This window comes from Herpailurus yagouaroundi, unplaced genomic scaffold, assembly GCF_014898765.1.
Source record: "Herpailurus yagouaroundi ecotype Mexico unplaced genomic scaffold, PumYag 166, whole genome shotgun sequence".
NCBI lineage: Eukaryota > Metazoa > Chordata > Mammalia > Carnivora > Felidae > Herpailurus > Herpailurus yagouaroundi.
Window position 1 is genome coordinate 34,883,964 of NW_024412407.1, and position 17,652 is coordinate 34,901,615.

At 45.8% G+C, this 17,652-nt stretch overlaps 1 protein-coding gene across 1 annotated transcript in view; it reads right to left on the reverse strand.

Moving 5' to 3' along the window:
- Positions 1-429: 429 nt before the first annotated feature.
- Positions 430-17,652, reverse strand: part of FAM234B (family with sequence similarity 234 member B) — a 36,028-nt gene continuing 18,805 nt past the window's right edge. Inside the window, exons 6-14 of the mRNA XM_040488862.1 lie at positions 17,074-17,204; positions 13,066-13,213; positions 12,562-12,703; positions 11,416-11,559; positions 11,171-11,252; positions 8,027-8,182; positions 5,307-5,424; positions 3,526-3,746; positions 430-2,949 (exon numbers count right to left, since the gene is read on the reverse strand). Of these exons, the coding sequence (XP_040344796.1) occupies positions 2,944-2,949; positions 3,526-3,746; positions 5,307-5,424; positions 8,027-8,182; positions 11,171-11,252; positions 11,416-11,559; positions 12,562-12,703; positions 13,066-13,213; positions 17,074-17,204 (1,148 nt within the window). The 3' untranslated portion in view covers positions 430-2,943. The remainder of the gene's footprint in view (positions 2,950-3,525; positions 3,747-5,306; positions 5,425-8,026; positions 8,183-11,170; positions 11,253-11,415; positions 11,560-12,561; positions 12,704-13,065; positions 13,214-17,073; positions 17,205-17,652) is intronic.

Below are 17,652 nucleotides of genomic sequence, written 5' to 3' on the forward strand. Positions count from 1 at the left end.
AGGTGATTGTGACTCACCTTTCCACAATGCACTTGAATTTTCCTGGAAGCCTCAGAATGGAAAACGAAGGCCCTTCCGGGAGCTTGGACATGTAGGACAGATGTCCTCCACACTGCCTGCTGCAGTGTCCTGCATCCACGTAGGAGGGTACCCAATAAAAGTTTAATTAGGTATTAACCCAGAGGCCACCAGGAGACTAGTATACACGAGAAGGCTCCCACAGCATGCAGGGACAGGTCCACTTCCAGAAAGGGCCCACTGAGGCTATTCATCATGGGATTTATGGTAAGGGAGACGTCTCTAATGAACAAGGCCACAGCACATACCCCTCTCTGGAGCCCCAACTCATCCACCCACTCACCGTTTCTCTTTTCCGTAAGGGAAAAGACACCATTCCAATGGCTAAGGAGAATGAGGATAACACACAAGCATGTTTCTACACATAATTTTTATTTGTTTTGCAACAATTCACATTTTTAATAGTGCTTCCTGACCATATACCAGCTGGCTCTTCTGTAGTATGGGCAATAAAAGTAGCAATTCACATTCAAGGGGGTTGGTATCAGCATCCCACACTGCCAAGGAGGAGTAGAGACCATCTACGGGACGGAGGGATGCCGTCTAGGATCGAAGAGGCTGTAAGGATAGCAAGGAGGAAAGCTTGGGCGAAGGAAGCCCCTTGCATTTGCGGAAGTCACTACTATCCCTAAGTGGCAGTCACGCTGGCCTTGCCGGCTCCCCATGTTGTGAGTGGGGGGAAGGGAGGAGCTCTTCCTATCTTAGATGTCAGGTTGGGTGGGTGCCTGTAAGGAGAAGGAAGTGTGGGGACCTATCTGACAGACCAGCACCCAAGCTGGTCAGATGAAGCTTCCTCAGTCCTCAGCCACCATTTCTACCCTCTGCATGGCTGCAGGAGAGACGACAGCTTGTACTATGTCTAGCAAAAAGGGAAAATTATAGTCAAAACAGCCTATGTTAAGTTAGTCTGTAAACACATCACGAAGAATGTAGGGATGTATGCTTTCCTAGCTTCCTCTTACATAGTTCTGGGACTCACCCAGCATAAACACAATCTTCTACCAAAAAGGATCCCCCCAGAGCAGGCCCTCCGTAAATGACCTTGCATTTTATTCCTCTACCTAAAGTGGCTGGCTTCCCACAGAGCCTCAACATGGTAGAGAACGAAGTTTAGGCATAGATGGCTCAGCCCAGGCCACAGGACCACAACCCAAGCTTTAGGTATTCAGTTGACTATAGATTAGTCCTTAGAATTATCTACTAGGCCAAACAAGATCCTAGGCTCTTCCACCCAAGTAGATTCAAACCCTAGAAGTGAATCTAGAATCATCCCCATCCTCTTGGGTTTTCATCTAATTAATTGTTTCCCCAAGTTTACAACAAGCTGGACCCACACGTGCTTCCCAAAGTATTGAAACCAGATTTGCTTTCAGAGACTATGGCAAGGGGGTTTCCAAGAAACATCGCAGGCCAATATGCTAGTGCTACCAAACTCGTGTTATGTCATAATGCCAACCAGTGGGCAAGTAATATACATCCCTTTAAATCTGGGATCCCTAAATTTCTGTAATCTCTAAATTTTCTGGACTCCCTTTATTAACACAAGCTAAAAACACAAAGGCTCAAGCAAAGACAGAACCTGAGTTGCACTCGGGCATGACCTATCAAAATTATTCAAGAAGAAAAACAGTTCTTCACCAGCTAACGTGCGATTTTCTGCTATACAAACAATGACCTAGAAGTTTAGAAGAAAACTTAATAGAAGTAACATATGTATTGAAGAAGGAAGAAATAAGCACTGGAAGTAATTCCAAAGAACTTAATTATAAAAGTTATAATATTTACATGGGAATTTTCCCAAAATACAGTGCTTCCAAGGCTCTACAAGGAAGGAGATGTGCAGGCAAAATGGTTGCATACTGGACTCAAGCAAGAGTAAAACTCCAGAAACAGCTTTGCTGTCATGCAAGCAAAGCAAAAATATCTCGGCAAGTGAGAGGCGCTAAGGAGGATGCCCCGTAGGAGATGCTAGGAAAGCAGAGTAGAGATGAGGCAGGGATAAGGCTACCCACCTCAATCATTCCTGACTTCACACACGTAAGGACCACACACGCACAAGCACTCCTGACGTTACTGCCGTGAAAAGGTCATGATGGGCAGCACAGAACAATCAAGACCACATAATACCATTGTTAGAGGTCGGTCCCCAACTATACTTCTCTGGCTCCCCTTCTGACAGGAATATGGTGGTGGTTATGGTAACTAAGAATATAGAGATGGAAAGTGTGAGGAGGGAGGCTCTGTATGATAAGAAAGTGCTGGATGGTTACCTCAGCCCCTCACTGCCAGTCTTCTCCCTGCTGTTAAAGTAGGGAAGAAGCCAAGGTGCAGGTGGTGAGAGAATACAGAGGGAAATGACAAGTGGCCCTGAATATTGGAGGCAGGGCACCTGACGTCTCAAGATGACCAAATAACCCAGATGTATTTCAGAAGGACAAGAAACCGGGTCCCTGAAGCTTAAAACAGACCTAGAAAATGTTTCATCACAATACTAATACATACACACACGTGGCATGATGCAAAACAAAATGTTCTGGGGAAGAACTTCACTGGAATTTCCCAGTAAGAGTTTATAAATTAGACATACAAAAAACAACATGGAAGATTCACATTTGCATACTATCCACAGAGTGCCCAGAGGGGGTTAACGCAGGGACTGAAAACGTAGGTCAGATACCCCAGCCAAATGGATGGTGCTGTCATCAAAGAACTCTGATGCACCTTCCAAAGTGCTTTGCAACAATTGCGCAGACATGGTAAAATGAGGTTGAAGTCTTCCTTCTCTCCAAAGCACTGACTCTGCGCTGATGGGGGAGAGAGAGTACCACCCTGCTCACTTCTTCTGAGACTGAAGATTCCATCAGACTATATCTAGGGGAAAGAGCGCAAGCATCAGAGACTTTATTTTTTTCATGGTAGAGAACTGGAGGAAACCTAAAGGTCAGGCTATTCCTCTACTTTTCTGTCCTTTTGTCTAGCCCCAGTAGTTCATAAGTCTTTCCAGAAAGGTCCAAAAACTTTACCTTTTTCTATGACAAACTCATGAACACTGAACTAGACCACAGTATTTGAGGGGTTGGGGGATTAGCATTTGAGCAAGATAATTCTCCGGAGTAACCGCCACAATCACTGCATGACGTTAGCACCACGAGGCCCAACCCAGAAAATTAAAGTAGTAGCCACCCACCTCAGTCACTGAGACCGTGAAAACCATGAGTCCACATTTCCAAATGTCCCCTAAGGGAGATGGTACCATCCCCAGCTAAAAACAATTGAATATTTCTGAATGGTCATGAAGCACCCTAAGAAAAGAGTCCTACTCTAACTGGTTCTTGACACCCAAGAAGACTCCCACTCTCCCTACCTTCTAGAGAACAAAGTCGGAGTTGGTAGTGTTTGCCCCAAACCCTCAGTGGTAACCAAGTATTTCTTTCAGAAGCGATTCACCTGGTAGGGAAGATCAACAAACTTTATCCTAGAGAGGAATCTTCGCAGCTCCCCGCGGCCAATTTTGGGGGTGGTATCCTCGAGTTGGACCACCTGGCCTTCCATCAGCGCCCACCGTAGACTGAGCTTGCTGACCACCAGGGGTGCTGGGTGGCCTTCGGAGCTGGGCCCTGTTGTCCTGGTAACATAAAAGGCATCTTTCCAGAGGTCGTTAATTCCAACTGAGGAAGGACAAAAACAAGAGCAATTAACATAAAGACCAAAAACTTCTGCTAACAGGAGAGTGGCTTGGTTCAGCAGCTAGATTCATTCATTCATTTACTCTTTCATTAATTCATACACAAAGTTTATTGAGCACCTAATAAATGCAGGGCACTGAGCTAGGCAGTGGGTGCACAGTGGGAATGACTGGTGGCCGGCAAACCAGCACATTCCTCTCGGTCTCTGAACCTTTCCTTCTCTGAAGCTGTTTCCAAGAAAACCCCAAATCAGGAAATGAGGATATGTCAACTCTGGTGACAATTTGGTAAAAAAGTGAGCACAACAAACCAGAACTTCTGAGAATTCCTGGACTGTCAGTGCGTGATCACAGAAGATATGTGCCTCCCCAGTGCTTATTTGGCCTCATCCTTAAAACAGGGATCATAAAAATGGTCTGCATTCTTAATCACCATCATTTAGCCCTCACTGAATAATATTTGATGCTAATATTGAGAAACGGCTCATTTAGATCCAATCACAGGATTCTCCCCACTCCGGCCCCCCACCACACACACAGCCAGCAGGCCAGTATGCCTGCAAGTTCCAGATCAGGTGTTCTTCCCGATGTATCTCAACAAACTGAGAGCCACAATCATTGGCTTTAACTTCAAGGCAAATGAGTTTGTGCACAGTGAGCCAGTCTGTGAATGGCAAGAGAACACAGAAGTAAAGGAAAAGGGGCCAGTCTGGTCTTCCTCTCCACAATACCCACAGCAAGGACTACAGACTCGCTTAGGCCAGAGAGAGGCAAAGGATCTCGGTGGAGGAGACCATCAGACACTTCCAGACCAGGAGGTGGCAGTGGCTGAGTTTCCAGAGCTTTGACCACCTGAATTACAGGACTCCAATACAGGATCCAGATTTTGCTGTATGGTATTATTTATATACATATATAAAGCTGAGGAATACTTCTAAAATGTTAATAGCAATTATGAGTGGTCAGATTCCGGCAAAATTTTTTTTTCTTTTTGATTTTTCTCTTGGCAGCCACTTCTACGCAATGGGCATGTTTACTTGTACTAGTCAAAAGAAAGCCTCCCACTGATCCTAAACCAATATCCTGGAGACAACATGCTACCTCCATCATATCCCTCACAGTTAATTCTAAACCCTAAGCTCTTGGAGGGTCGAGAAACCAGTCTTATTTGTATTCCTAGCACCTGGCACGGTGCCTGACATACAGGTGATGCTCAGTGAATGTCTGCTGAAGGAGTGGCTGTGGGAATCACATCCCCCCAAGAACCTCTGGGACATGGGGCTGCACTGGCCCTCGGCTTTCAGGCCTATTCAGAGAATTGGGTCCTCAGCCTGTGAGCCAAGTGCTCCTCCCAGAGGGAGCACTCCGGCCATGGCCCTGGGCACCAGGGCGCCAGGGAAAATGCATGGGAGTGCTCAGCTGTCATTTGAAAGTACACATCCCTCCGCTGGTAGGACGGTGGTACCCTCACACACACACACACACAGCCGGCACATCTCCTCCCCTCGCTGTGCGCGCAGTCCCCACTGTCACTGGGACTCACCCTCTGAAGCCGTCACTGTGCCCGTGGCATTGGCCAGATCGAGAAGAAGAGAGGGGAATGCTGGGTGCAGGAGGTAGAGGTGGTGAAGGCTGGGTGGCCCAGTTCCCGGGATGGCGTCCTGACAATAAGAAGCAAAAAGGAAGAACGCAGGTAACTCTACGTTCCCACATGTGAGGTCCTCGGATGAAAAGGGCAGAGGGGACAGTGATTACTCACTCCTCTCTGATGCTATGACCTGACCCCAAATACAAGCATGTGTTTGAGAAAAACTCCCATATAAAAACTCCACATATTTCAAAGAGCTCAAAACAGACTAACCACTAATTTCTTCAAACCACTAGAGCTGGAAAATGCCCTCTCCCTTATGAGAAAAAAAAGAACGGAAATGTGCATGCCCCAGGAGAGAAGTTTGATGGGGCGGCTCCCAGTCTTCTGCCCGTGGAGTATTACAACACCGGGTCATCTCTTGCAGTAGGTGGGGCTTTGTGGAGACAAAATGTATGTTTGAAAAGACATCTGTCTCCCCTCACTGGGTATTAAAGCCAATTACAAGTGTCAAGCTCAAATCCACAAAACTCTTCTCAGTTCCTGAGATAAACAGAGCATTGGCCACACAGAAGCAAATCATTAAAAAAAAAAAAAAAATTCCAAGGCCCAAGTGTCAGTCGTCTTTGCAGAAGACGTGCACATTGGCCCTTCCTTTACTGGTGTGACTTTTGCACAAGGATGACATTCCATTCTTGCACGTGTGCAGCCATTCGGTTGTTAATGCACAAAAATACCACGGATGGGTTAGTAAATGACTGCTCTACCAAGCTCCTCGAGGACCTCCCCTCCCCTGGGAGCATCCTGGGGCTCTGCTAGTGGAGGAAGTAGAACCCCATATTCTTAGCATAAGAAGTCCACTGAGTGAGGAGAAACACAGGCGGGAAGCTTGCAGCCACGCTCCCACCACCACACAGAAGAAGGCGTTTTCTTTTTTTTTTTTTTTTTTTAATTTTTTTTTTTCAACGTTTATTTATTTTTGGGACAGAGAGAGACAGAGCATGAATGGGGGAGGGGCAGAGAGAGAGGGAGACACAGAATCGGAAACAGGCTCCAGGCTCTGAGCCGTCAGCCCAGAGCCCAACGCGGGGCTCGAACTCACGGACCGCGAGACCCTAACCTGGCTGAAGTCGGACGCTCAACCGACTGCACCACCGAGGCGCCCCAAGAGGGCGTTTTCCACACACACGCTGAGGAGCCCAGGCTTGAGAGGACAGACCTCTGGCTCTGTCCACGTGACAAGCAAGGAGTCAAACTCCCTCCTCACTGCCTAGGGAATGGAGCCCAAATTCCTAGCCTGAAAACCAAGGTCTAACGGCATTTAATCCAAATCTGACGTTTCCAGCCTCTTCCTACAATCATTTACCTGCCCACCCATGCTTCAGCAACCTCTACTGCCCTTGCCCTCTCTAACCTCTGCCAACCTATTTCCCCCTTAGACTGTCTAACAATCCCTGCAGCCCATTTCCATGCATTAATACAATTCTCAGCCTTAGGTCCCACACCTAAATGCCACCCCTTTCACAAAAAGCTAACTGCCCCAGACAAAATTAATATCCTCTCCTTTTGTGCTTCCACCTAAACCTCTTATTTGTGCTTCCTTTGCAGCATTTGTGACATGCCTTTGTTTTGTGGTTATTTATAGACACGTTTGAGAGTCACTTGCTCCAATCCCTTCATTTTATTAAATGAGGAAACCGGGAAGTTTAAAATGTTAGGCAAACTATTCGTGGGCACACGTTGGGGCAGAACAGAATTAGGACTAAAACCTAGATTTTGAGTAAATCTGATCCTCAAACTGGAACATATTAGCATCTTCACTGACAGATAAAGAGCATGAGGCTCAGAAAAGTGAGGTGGCTCGTCCAAGAGTGCACGGTTGATGAACTCAGGACTCTTCATCCTTTGGGGTCCCCCCCATCTGGGGACCATCTGCCTTCTCCTCTAGAGGACCAGCACTCTTTCCAGGCTATCCTTAGGTCCCTACAGAGAACACGGCATCTGGCGCAGAGTGAGTGCTGGTCAAGACGTGTTTAATTGAACTCATTCAGGGTGGGTCTTACCAAAAACTCCCAGGCACCTAATACAGGTGGCACCCTGCCTCATCAGCCCCACTGAAATGCTGTGTATAGCACTTAAGACATTCCAAAATCTGCCTTCTGGGCATAGGACCTTCTCTCCCACACTTCCCCCGGGTAAACTCTCAACCTCAGCCTCAGCCTCGTCATCCTCTCCAACTGCTTGCCATCCCAGCCCCACACCGTTTCTGCAGGCTCCGTTTATTTGCCTCAAAGCCCAGCCTCACCCTCCATGAGACCTCCTCTGCCCATTCCACACCAGTCACAGTTAGTTCTCTTCGACTGTGGCACAGATGGATCATCTGGAAATCTGGACCTTGTGGCTTTAGAAGACCTATCCTTTATCTAGCCTCCCACTGTCAGCAGCCAGCAGCCAGGGGCTGTCGGCTTGCACAATGCTCCGCCAAGAGGAAGGCCAGGGCAAGCAGCGCTCAGGAGGAAGCAGGGTCTTGCCCTGCCTGCTCGAGTGCTGCTGTGATCCACCCCCGCCCCCCGGAAGCATGGCGGCTCCATGGACCCCAGCAGGCCCAATCAGCCCAGCAGAGCAGCTATCACCTCACCAAGTGACAAAGGCCCCCACCCCCCAGGCCCACTTACAGAACTGGGAGATACCGCCGACATCCCCTCGGCCCAGAAGAGGAAGACAGACTTCTGATCTGAAGTAACCGCCGAGGTGGTTGGCGTTTCCTTCATGTGGCAGGGAGCGTTGTAGGTCCAGGTAACAGAGCCCGAGTCCCCATCCACCACCATCATCTGCAGAAGAGGAGCCTGTGAGTACAGCCCGTCTCCAGAAAGGCAGCAGGCCAAGAAAACACACAGAGCAAAGAAAACCCGCAGAGATCCAAATAACACATGTATTAACAGGTTGAGCTTATTACATGTGAACTGGGTGTTTGGAGAGCATTATATAAGGCCTAGGGACCAAGCCCCACTTTTCAGCAGCCGTTGTCTCCATTTTGTAGAGTGTAAAGGATTGTAGAATTCTCCAGTGGGAAGGAGATGTTAATCATCTGATCCACCTCTCATTCTCAGGGTGAGAGGGTGGAGGCCTGGGACAGGAAGGGACTCATATTGTTCAGGGTCTGTGACAGTGCTCCGACAGAGAGCGGCCCTTGGAGGGGAGCACCTCCTCCCGCTCCTTCCCTCCCGCCACTGCAGCCACCACTTTAGGGAACAATGACTAAGTGGACGCAAGTCCTATGGGCTGTGCTAAAAGCTTTCTGGGTTTGATGATGTCACGGCACATGTAGCTCAGCCCCAGGGTGGTCTCAAATTCAAAAGAGCACATCTAAACAGATGGACACATAAACTAAGAGATTCACTTAGTTTACTTAGATTTACTCCTCAGCTGCGTCTCTCAAAGGACAATTAAGGGGCCTGAACTCATCATCCCTGGCACACTGCTATCTCCTTTTCACCCCAAATACCTCATACCTCACAGTTTTAGAGCCTCTTCTTGGCCAAAATCCACAAGAAACTCCCCATCCACCTCTAGCCCCTGTCTTTATGGCCCTTCTCCTCAAGGGTCTGTTCTTGGATAAACGGAAGGACTGTAGCTCTGGCAACAATCACTTCCCTATTCTTCCAGCCTCCGGGTCCTGCCCTTCTTTGTCCGTGCTCGGACTCTGCCTCATGGAAGGTCCTGGAACCACACGGAGGGACAAACTCCCCTGAGCCAGCAGTTCAAGATTCCCTCCGGCAGCCTGAGGAGAAAAGTCTTGAGACACCACACTAAAAAGTTTTATCCAGTCACACATATTATTTAGCTGTCATAATAACCCTATGAAGATAGGTGATAACTCCCACTTTATAAAGCGATGTAGAATCTGCAGTTGGGTGAGATTATGTAATTCACCCAAGGTCACTAGCAAGTAGTGGAGCCAGGATTAAATTCCAGGTCCAAACCCTCAGCATCTCAGCTCTTAAGCAAGCTACATATCCCCTTCTCCCTTAATCCCGCTGGAATGCCCATGGAAATTCCAATCTCTACCTGAAATCTTTTTGAAACACAACCAGACATTGCTTCCTTCCTGGACGGCACTGCTGGAACTGCTCCCTGAAGTGATGCTTCTATCATCGGCTCTGTCCTCCACTCATGACCAAATAACCCTACTGCCTCCAATACATCACCTAAATTCTGCAGCCTTGCTTTTCAGGGCCCTCCATCATCAGCTGAGCTCACTCTGATCTCTCTGGAGGAAATACCCCTTGGCCTACCCTTATATACCGACCCAGCAAACCACTTCTCTGCTTTCATGATTTGAACATCTCACCTGCAACCAACATGAAGCACCTCTTGACTCCCTGCACTCTATCTGCTCCCCACGTCCCCATGGCATTGTGCAGACCTCCTTTACCTACCCACCATGATGTGGTAGGGCTGTGTGCATACAGTCACCCCAAAGACTATGAACTACACAAAACCAGGACCTTGTCTTCATTACTGCTGTGCCTCCACAGACATCATCTGTGCATCTGGCACGGAACTTGGCAGATATTAGAGGAGATGATTAAGTGTTTTGTTTGCTCACGGGGAACAGGGCATAATATATAAATATATATGTTACAGTAAAGATAAACTGAAAAGATTGGTCAGTTATAAAAAAGAGATTTTAAAAACTCTAATTCTCCCTGTAATAAGAATGAAAACTGTCTATCCAATCATTATAACCTCATAATATGCAACCTCACATAAAATCAGGAAGACCTATGGAACATGCCATACCATTCTGTCTCTGGGCCACCGGTGTCAGTGTTTCTAACCTAACAAGCCTTCCCAACCACCCTTCCTCATATAAATGTGGTTCAGCTTTCCAGGCTCTGCTCATCATCTTTCCCTCCTTTGTTAAGTCTTTCATAACAACCCAACCACCCCAGATATCCTGCCTTCTCTGAAATCTTGGGAAGATATGTACTGAAGTACTAAGTTCATTTATGCCTGCCTTTCCCCACCAAGAGACTTCAGAAGGTTCCTATTGCCTAACTGTGAGTTAAGAATCCAGAAAGGGGGGTGGGGAGGGCGGCGGGGAGGCGGGCAGCACCTGGGTGGCTCAGTCGGTTAAGCGGCTGACTTCGGCTCAGGTCATGATCTCGTGGTCCGTGAGTTCGAGCCCCGCGTCAGGCTCTGTGCTGACAGCTCAGAGCCTGGAGCCTGCTTCAGATTCTGTATCTCCCTCTCTCTCTCTGCCCCTTGCCTGCTCACGCTGTCTCTGTCTCTCAAAAACAAATAAACACTAAAAAAAAAAATTTTTTTTTTAATTTTTTTTTTTAACATTTATTTATTTTTGAGACAGAGAGAGACAAAGCATGAACGGGGGAGGGTCATAGAGAGGGAGACACAGAATCTGAAACAGGCTCCAGGCTCTGAGCTGTCAGCACAGAGCCTGACGCGGGGCTCGAACTCACGGACCACGAGATCATGACCTGAGCCGAAGTCGGCCGCTTAACCGACTGAGCCACCCAGGCGCCCCCAAAAAAAATTTTTTTAAAAAGGAAAAAAAAAAAGAATCCAGAAGTGGGAACTCATGTACAGGAAGGAAGTTAGCTAGACAGGCTTCCAATGCTATAGATTGTAGCACTGAATTGTGAGTTTTCATTTTATCCATCAGCCAGAGTTTGAGTTCTCTGAAGGAAGGGACCAAATTTTAGGTTCTTTTTATTTCCCACAGGGCCTAGCATATGGCTGGACACAACATATATACCTTATATATGTTTCAATTGATTTGAGTCCCAAAGTTTTACCTTTTTCATCCCAACTCCATCCTGTATCTGTAGAAGGAAGTCTAACGTCTGATCATCAGTGAAATACCCAGGAGTAGGCTGGCTGCAAATGAGAACACAGTGATCAGTGGTGAATAAGAAGAAGAGGAAAACAAGGAATTCTCTTCTCCTGCATTGCCCCACATATCAAGTGATTGTTCTGAGGAATTCTGACACATGGGAAAGCGGATCAGAACGGCAAACACACAGAGGAACACGCTGCAAACCTGTGCAGGCCTTGCAGGCTCAATGTCCAGGAAGGTGTCAGATTTTGCCCCCGCAGCAGGACAAGGCCTTGTCTGGCTGTAATCAGGAGGTTGCTGCAGTTGGAATCAGGTGCCTTCACCATCTGGAGTAGCTCGACACCATCACTGAATTAAACAAGACCCCAACAATTAGCCTCCAGCTGGGATGAGATTCCCAACCCACCAGCTTGGGCTTTTGGTCTTGGTACTCTTGTATTCATCTCCCACCATTATCTCATCAGGTGGGCACTCTGTCATTCCAGGGAATGTCAGTTTAGAAACCAAACATCCCTAGAGAATTCATGCAAGTTCAAAAGGAACTCCCAGGAGAAGCGCTGCAAAGCCATATCTCTGATGTTAGACGCCCTGGGAAAGATAACAGAGCCAAGGATAATGGCGAGGAAGGCGGATGGAAACCTGGACAGGAGGCCTGAAACTGTCACTAAGCTTGGACAGCAACTCACTTGACACTGCATCAAATTATTTCTCTGTCTGGACAACTGGGACGATTCTATTTAACAACTGCCAAACTGACTGAAACAATGTGATACTGCCAGAGAAAATGCTAGAAAATGATTTGAAACTTCTGACAGAATAGAATGAAGACAATTACCATCCAGGCCTGGGGTTAAATGGGTAAAATCCACTCCATGTGGAAAATGGCATGCTTTGGATTAAGAAATAAACAAAAATAAAAAATAAGATTTCATGGATGCTAGCCTTGCTTCTGCCAAAGTGAGTTTTTAACTAAGAGAAAAACACAGAAAAAGAGTAGGGCAGATGCTTCAGCACAGTTTTACAAGCAGGCATTTTAAATAAATCTGTCTCCCTACCTGAAGGGTTCCCAGTCTCACCTATCCCACTCTCAGAACCCTAAACAAATATCCTTCTTTGCAACCTATGTGCAGAGTGATCACAAATCATGATCACCAACACATAGCTATCAACACATTATGTTACCAAGAAAAGAAAGCTTCTAACTCACCAGACCAGAAGATGGAATATTAAGGGCAGCACTGTTTCCCCCCAAACTTCTGCCCACTTATTCACCAGCCCAACCAAACTTGGAGACTCCATAACACATGAAATCTCAGATCTCACTGTGACAAAGTCAGACATCTGCCCTACCTGTAAATGTCAATGAGCTCAGACAGGTTGATAGATCTTCGCTTCTCCCATTCTGGCTCTTCTATCTGCAGAGAAGGTGGTAAGCTGTCTCGATTTTGGGCCTGAACAAAAATGTCCCGCAGGGCGACAGCTTGGATATTTCCTAGCACCACAGGAAGAACCAACACTGAGAAGTTGAATTTACTAGAACTCTCCCAGGGTGAGGATCTGAGCAAGAGACACAGAGCCGAATCAGATGGGTCTAATATAGCCCACCCAGCACATATCCAACATGGAGTAACTGGAGAAGTGATTAAGCGGATGCTGCACAGTCTTTGGAGAAGGCAGCTGAGAAAAGCAGAGTTAATTACCCGCAATGGGTGGGGGAGAGTGAGAGGCCCCTTGGACAGGAGGTGGCAATAGGGCTGGTGACAGCAATTCCCGAGCTTTCATGGTCTCAAAAGGGAGGCCTAACACACACACACACAGATGGGGAACAACAGCAAAACTACACTTAATTCTTACCAAAGCCAAAAAGGATATAGACAGCCCCGTTTGTGGTGACGTAAACCTGAGGACCAATCAGATTCCCCACGCCCACGATGTTGTACTTCACAGGTCGGCCCACCGGACTCCCTGTCCGGCCAGACACCAGCAGAAAGCACAGATCTGGCTGAAGAAGCAAAAACACGGGAGTCAATAGATGTCATATCGTCTCCTAATCAAGTAGCTTCTACAGAAGTCACTGCGCTCTGATTAGCTAAGGGTTCAGAAACACTTCCCAAAGTTGCACAGCACAAAGCCAAACCTGCTTCCCTTTTTTTCCCTGGAAGCAAGAAAATGAAGCCAATGTCCCATTCCTTGTTAGATATGTGCAAAAAGCATCTTCATGGTAGCTCAGGCAATTTCTCTGAAGCATGGTTGTTGCTGATTAACGGTCTTCTGAGGCACAGAGTTCTAGCCGAGAGCTAAGTATAGGACAGCTGACTGCTGGGTCTCTATTCTCATACCCAGAAATCCCCAGTAATATTTGGTCCCAACTAAAATCAACACGGGCAGTCTCTCCCATCATAACATTACATGTCTAGCCTGGCCACTATCAACCCGCAAGCAGAGATCAGCAAACCTATCCTGTGAAGAGTCAAAAGGTGGATATTTTAGGTTTTGCAACTCAGATGATTTCTGTAGCAACTAGTCAACCACCATAGTGTGAGAGCAGCCATCGATAATAATAAATGAAGAGGCATGACTGTGCTCCAATAAAACTTTAGAAAAACAAGCAGGGGGCCAAATCTGGCCTGCAGGTCAGTTTGTTAACCCTGCCCTAAAGGGTTTTCTTTAGGAATAGAGTCACCGGTCACTACAATATGAGGCTTGTAGTGATATCCTAACTTAAGTAAAGCTTTTGACGAAGTTTAGTATCATGAATTCTTCTGGACAAGATAAAAAGTATGGTTTTCAGTGTACCTAGAGTAAAAGTCAATGCCAATCCAAAGGGAGACTTTTGGAGGGATGTCACAGCACTCTGCCATTATCCCATTGCTACTAATCATTCTCATCAAAGACTTGAATGAATAGCTCATCTCAAGCTTATCACAGAACTGAAAGTGATAGCTAATATGCTATATGACAAACTCAAAATTCAAAGAAGTCTTAGGCTTGGAAGATGGGTCAAAATCTGAAAGAAGAAATGGGGCCACTAATGAGTTGATTAAGTAGAAGGTGTGGGTGCTTTAACGGATTATAAACAAAAACTAAATCTTAGAAAGGCTATCGCAATCTTCAGCTGCATTAATAGAAATATAAAGCCTATATCTAAAGATGTAATAATTTCCCTATGCTGGTAAAACTGGCTATATCACAAATAGAATATTGTTTTCAGATATGGGTACCACATTTTAAAAGAGATATGGATAAAATGGAGTGCAAAGGAAAAGAAAGCAAGAAAGAGAGGGGTCTAGACTTCATTTTGTACAGAGTACAGTATAAGAAATTGGGGGTAGCCTTAGAGTAGCAGGTGTAGTGGGACGAGGCTAAGGGCTAATAGGCCTACAGGAAAGCATGTAGAAAGAGGATTAGATTCTTTCAGAGTAGCTCTGTGGGGCTGAAGCTGGAACAGTGAGTGGAAGCTATGAGAAAACAGAATTCTCACCAATGTGACAGAATTTTCTTGACCTGACCAAAAATGAAATGAACTGCCTTACAAATCAGTGATATTCCCATTAGCCTGAGTACTCATGGAGAGTATGGATGCCAATGTGTCTAGAATACCGTATCAGACTATAGCACAGTGGAAAAGGGTTCACCACATGGCTTTTAAGGTCCCTTCCCACCTAGAAGATCCAAACTGTTCTAGACCAGATCAGTTCCTCTCACCCCAAACCAGGTCCCACTGTCCCAAGCCCGTCTCACTCTAAACCCAGATCTAAGAACAGAGTCACTCTAAGTCATAGACCTCATATGTTCTATTCCTCAAGAAGAGAGAGCCTTAGGGGCGCCTGGGTGGCGCAGTCGGTTAAGCGTCCGACTTCAGCCAGGTCACGATCTCGCGGTCCGTGAGTTCGAGCCCCGCGTCGGGCTCTGGGCTGATGGCTCAGAGCCTGGAGCCTGTTTCCGATTCTGTGTCTCCCTCTCTCTCTGCCCCTCCCCTGTTCATGCTCTGTCTCTCTCTGTCCCAAAAATAAATAAACGTTGAAAAAAAAAAAATTAAAAAAAAAGAAGAGAGAGCCTTCTATACTGTAGCTTAGAGTAAACCAGCTTAAGTTTCCCAGGTTCTTTGTTGCTGGCATCATGGTCAAGAGAGGTCAGTAGAAAGATGAGGCTACTGCTGTAAACCCATTGCTTCACTAAGATTTTTTTAATCTATCAACCATCTATCAACTTTTCAGGCAGAATGTGTAAGTAAGTAAATTCTGTGACACAAGTTGGGTGATACACTTTTTTTGCTGTTTGGTTAAGACCAAAAAAAAAAAAAAAAAAAGCACAGAGTTGGAGCAGACAAGAAGCTAATTCCTCTAATAGAGGCCACCTCACTACGGAGGGTCCTTAGAAGCCAGAACCTCTAGCCTGTCAACCACCTCTGGCTAATAAGAAGCCAAATGGGGTATTAAGGCCGAGATTTTTAAATTTATCCAGGATACAGAAACTTTTTCAATTTCTTGCTATGCCTCTGCTAACCATACTTCCATTGAAAAGAAACTCCCCATACTTTCCACTTTGGCACCTTCAGATAATCACTCCCTGATGGGCATAGTCTTCAAAAATTTCCCTACACCCTGGTCTCTTTATTCACAATGACTGTAGTAAAAAAGGTTATGTAAACAATAGTTGAGTTTTGGGTTCAATCTACTTTGAGACCAACTGGCTAGCTGAAGAAAAACTAACAGAAAGCACCCTTAAAACAAACTAGCCTTCAGAAATTTACCTAACTTCTTTGTTTTCATCTTACAAAGTATCGCCAGGTGTCCTAGAGCAGTGCTCCTCAACACTTGTGATTGGTGAAGCACTCTCAGTTAGTCTCTGGTGCTCCTGGCAGAAAACCATAAAACACTGATAGATTTTGCGCTATTCTAAATAATTTTACTTGCAGATTTTATAACTATACTCCACGTATATGCATTACAAAAATCACAGCAGCAAACACAAGGTCTACTAAAAATTAACATATGCTACCAAATAAAGCAAAATCATCTATATCCACAGTTTTCCACAAATATTATCTGCCAATTGTTCCTGGCAAACTCACATAGGAAGTCTGAGAAAAAGACTTAGAGGAATTCTGACACAAGCTTCAAGAAAAGCTTTAGGAGTAAAAACTTAAAGTTGAGATAAATCTGTTCGTTAACATATTCTTTCCTGTGAATCAGGAGGGAAAACTACTATTATTTTAACTGTGCACAGAAAAACTAGTTCCAGTACCCCACAGCTCCAATAAAGCAGAATTGAGAAGCGTAATTTAAGGACCAACGTACTAGACTCAAAGTCTGTATTATCATAGCCTGCGTTACAACTATCCTTTCTTAGGTCATTGTTGTTATTACTTATTCAATTTACAACATGCTCTATGTACATGAACTATCAGCCTATCTTATTGTTTTATGTAAAATAAAAATTAAGTATACATAACTAACAACACAAACACATGGTCCAATAGGCACTACGTTAGGCACTTAAATACATTAGTTCCAACTTTCACAACAATCCTGTGAGTAGACAGAACCTTCCCATGTCCAGGGCCCAGCTGGATCCCATGGCTTGCCCACGGCCACACAGCTACAGCAGAGCACGAATTGAAACACAGACCTATTTGGCTCCAGAGCTCTACCATGTCACAGTCAATGGGAACATAATGAGGCTGCCGGGGAAAACGAGTTCATGATCGTAATTTATTCATTAAATCTCACAAAGACTATTTGCTTAAACCCAAGCCCTCGTAAAAAGGTTTCGAGCAGCATCTATAATAACAACACTAGGAGCTGACTAAAGTTGGAACATTTCCTATGAGAAACACAGACCATTTAATATAGGGCATACCTGCAATTCCCCAATGGCCAGGACTACAAGATCTCGAACACCATCTTCATCCAAGTCTGGCAGCACCACCCCTGGGGCAGCCAGGGTACCGTTGGATAAGTAGTTTGGGTTTAAAGTCCAAATGGCTTTCCCTAGGGGAGGGCAAAGAGGCTGATCACAATTGGCAGCTTTCGGACTCTGGAAAAGGCAGACGCCATGCTCCCAGATCAGAAAAGAGAAACCCAATGGGCAAACGACAGACAGCAGCTCTTCCTTCCTTTTTCAGTTTTTATCTTACAGGGGACAAACGGAGCAGGGAGTGTAAGCTGAAATCCTCAAGTGTCTGACTCATAAACCTGTGTGATAACTTCATGCCTAGATTTTTTAGCTAAAATAGAAGTGCTGAAGTCTCTTCAAGAAAGAGGAGCCCACTTGTCTGGGGCAGAGAAACTGATCTGTAAGAGATTATTACAACTATTAAGGAAACATCCAGGGGCAGCCAGCCAGACCAAGTCTCCCTCCCGCTACCACATGTTCACATGAGCAGGGAAATTGTAGGAGGTTTTCAAAATGACTTCACTTCTGGAGTTAACTCACATT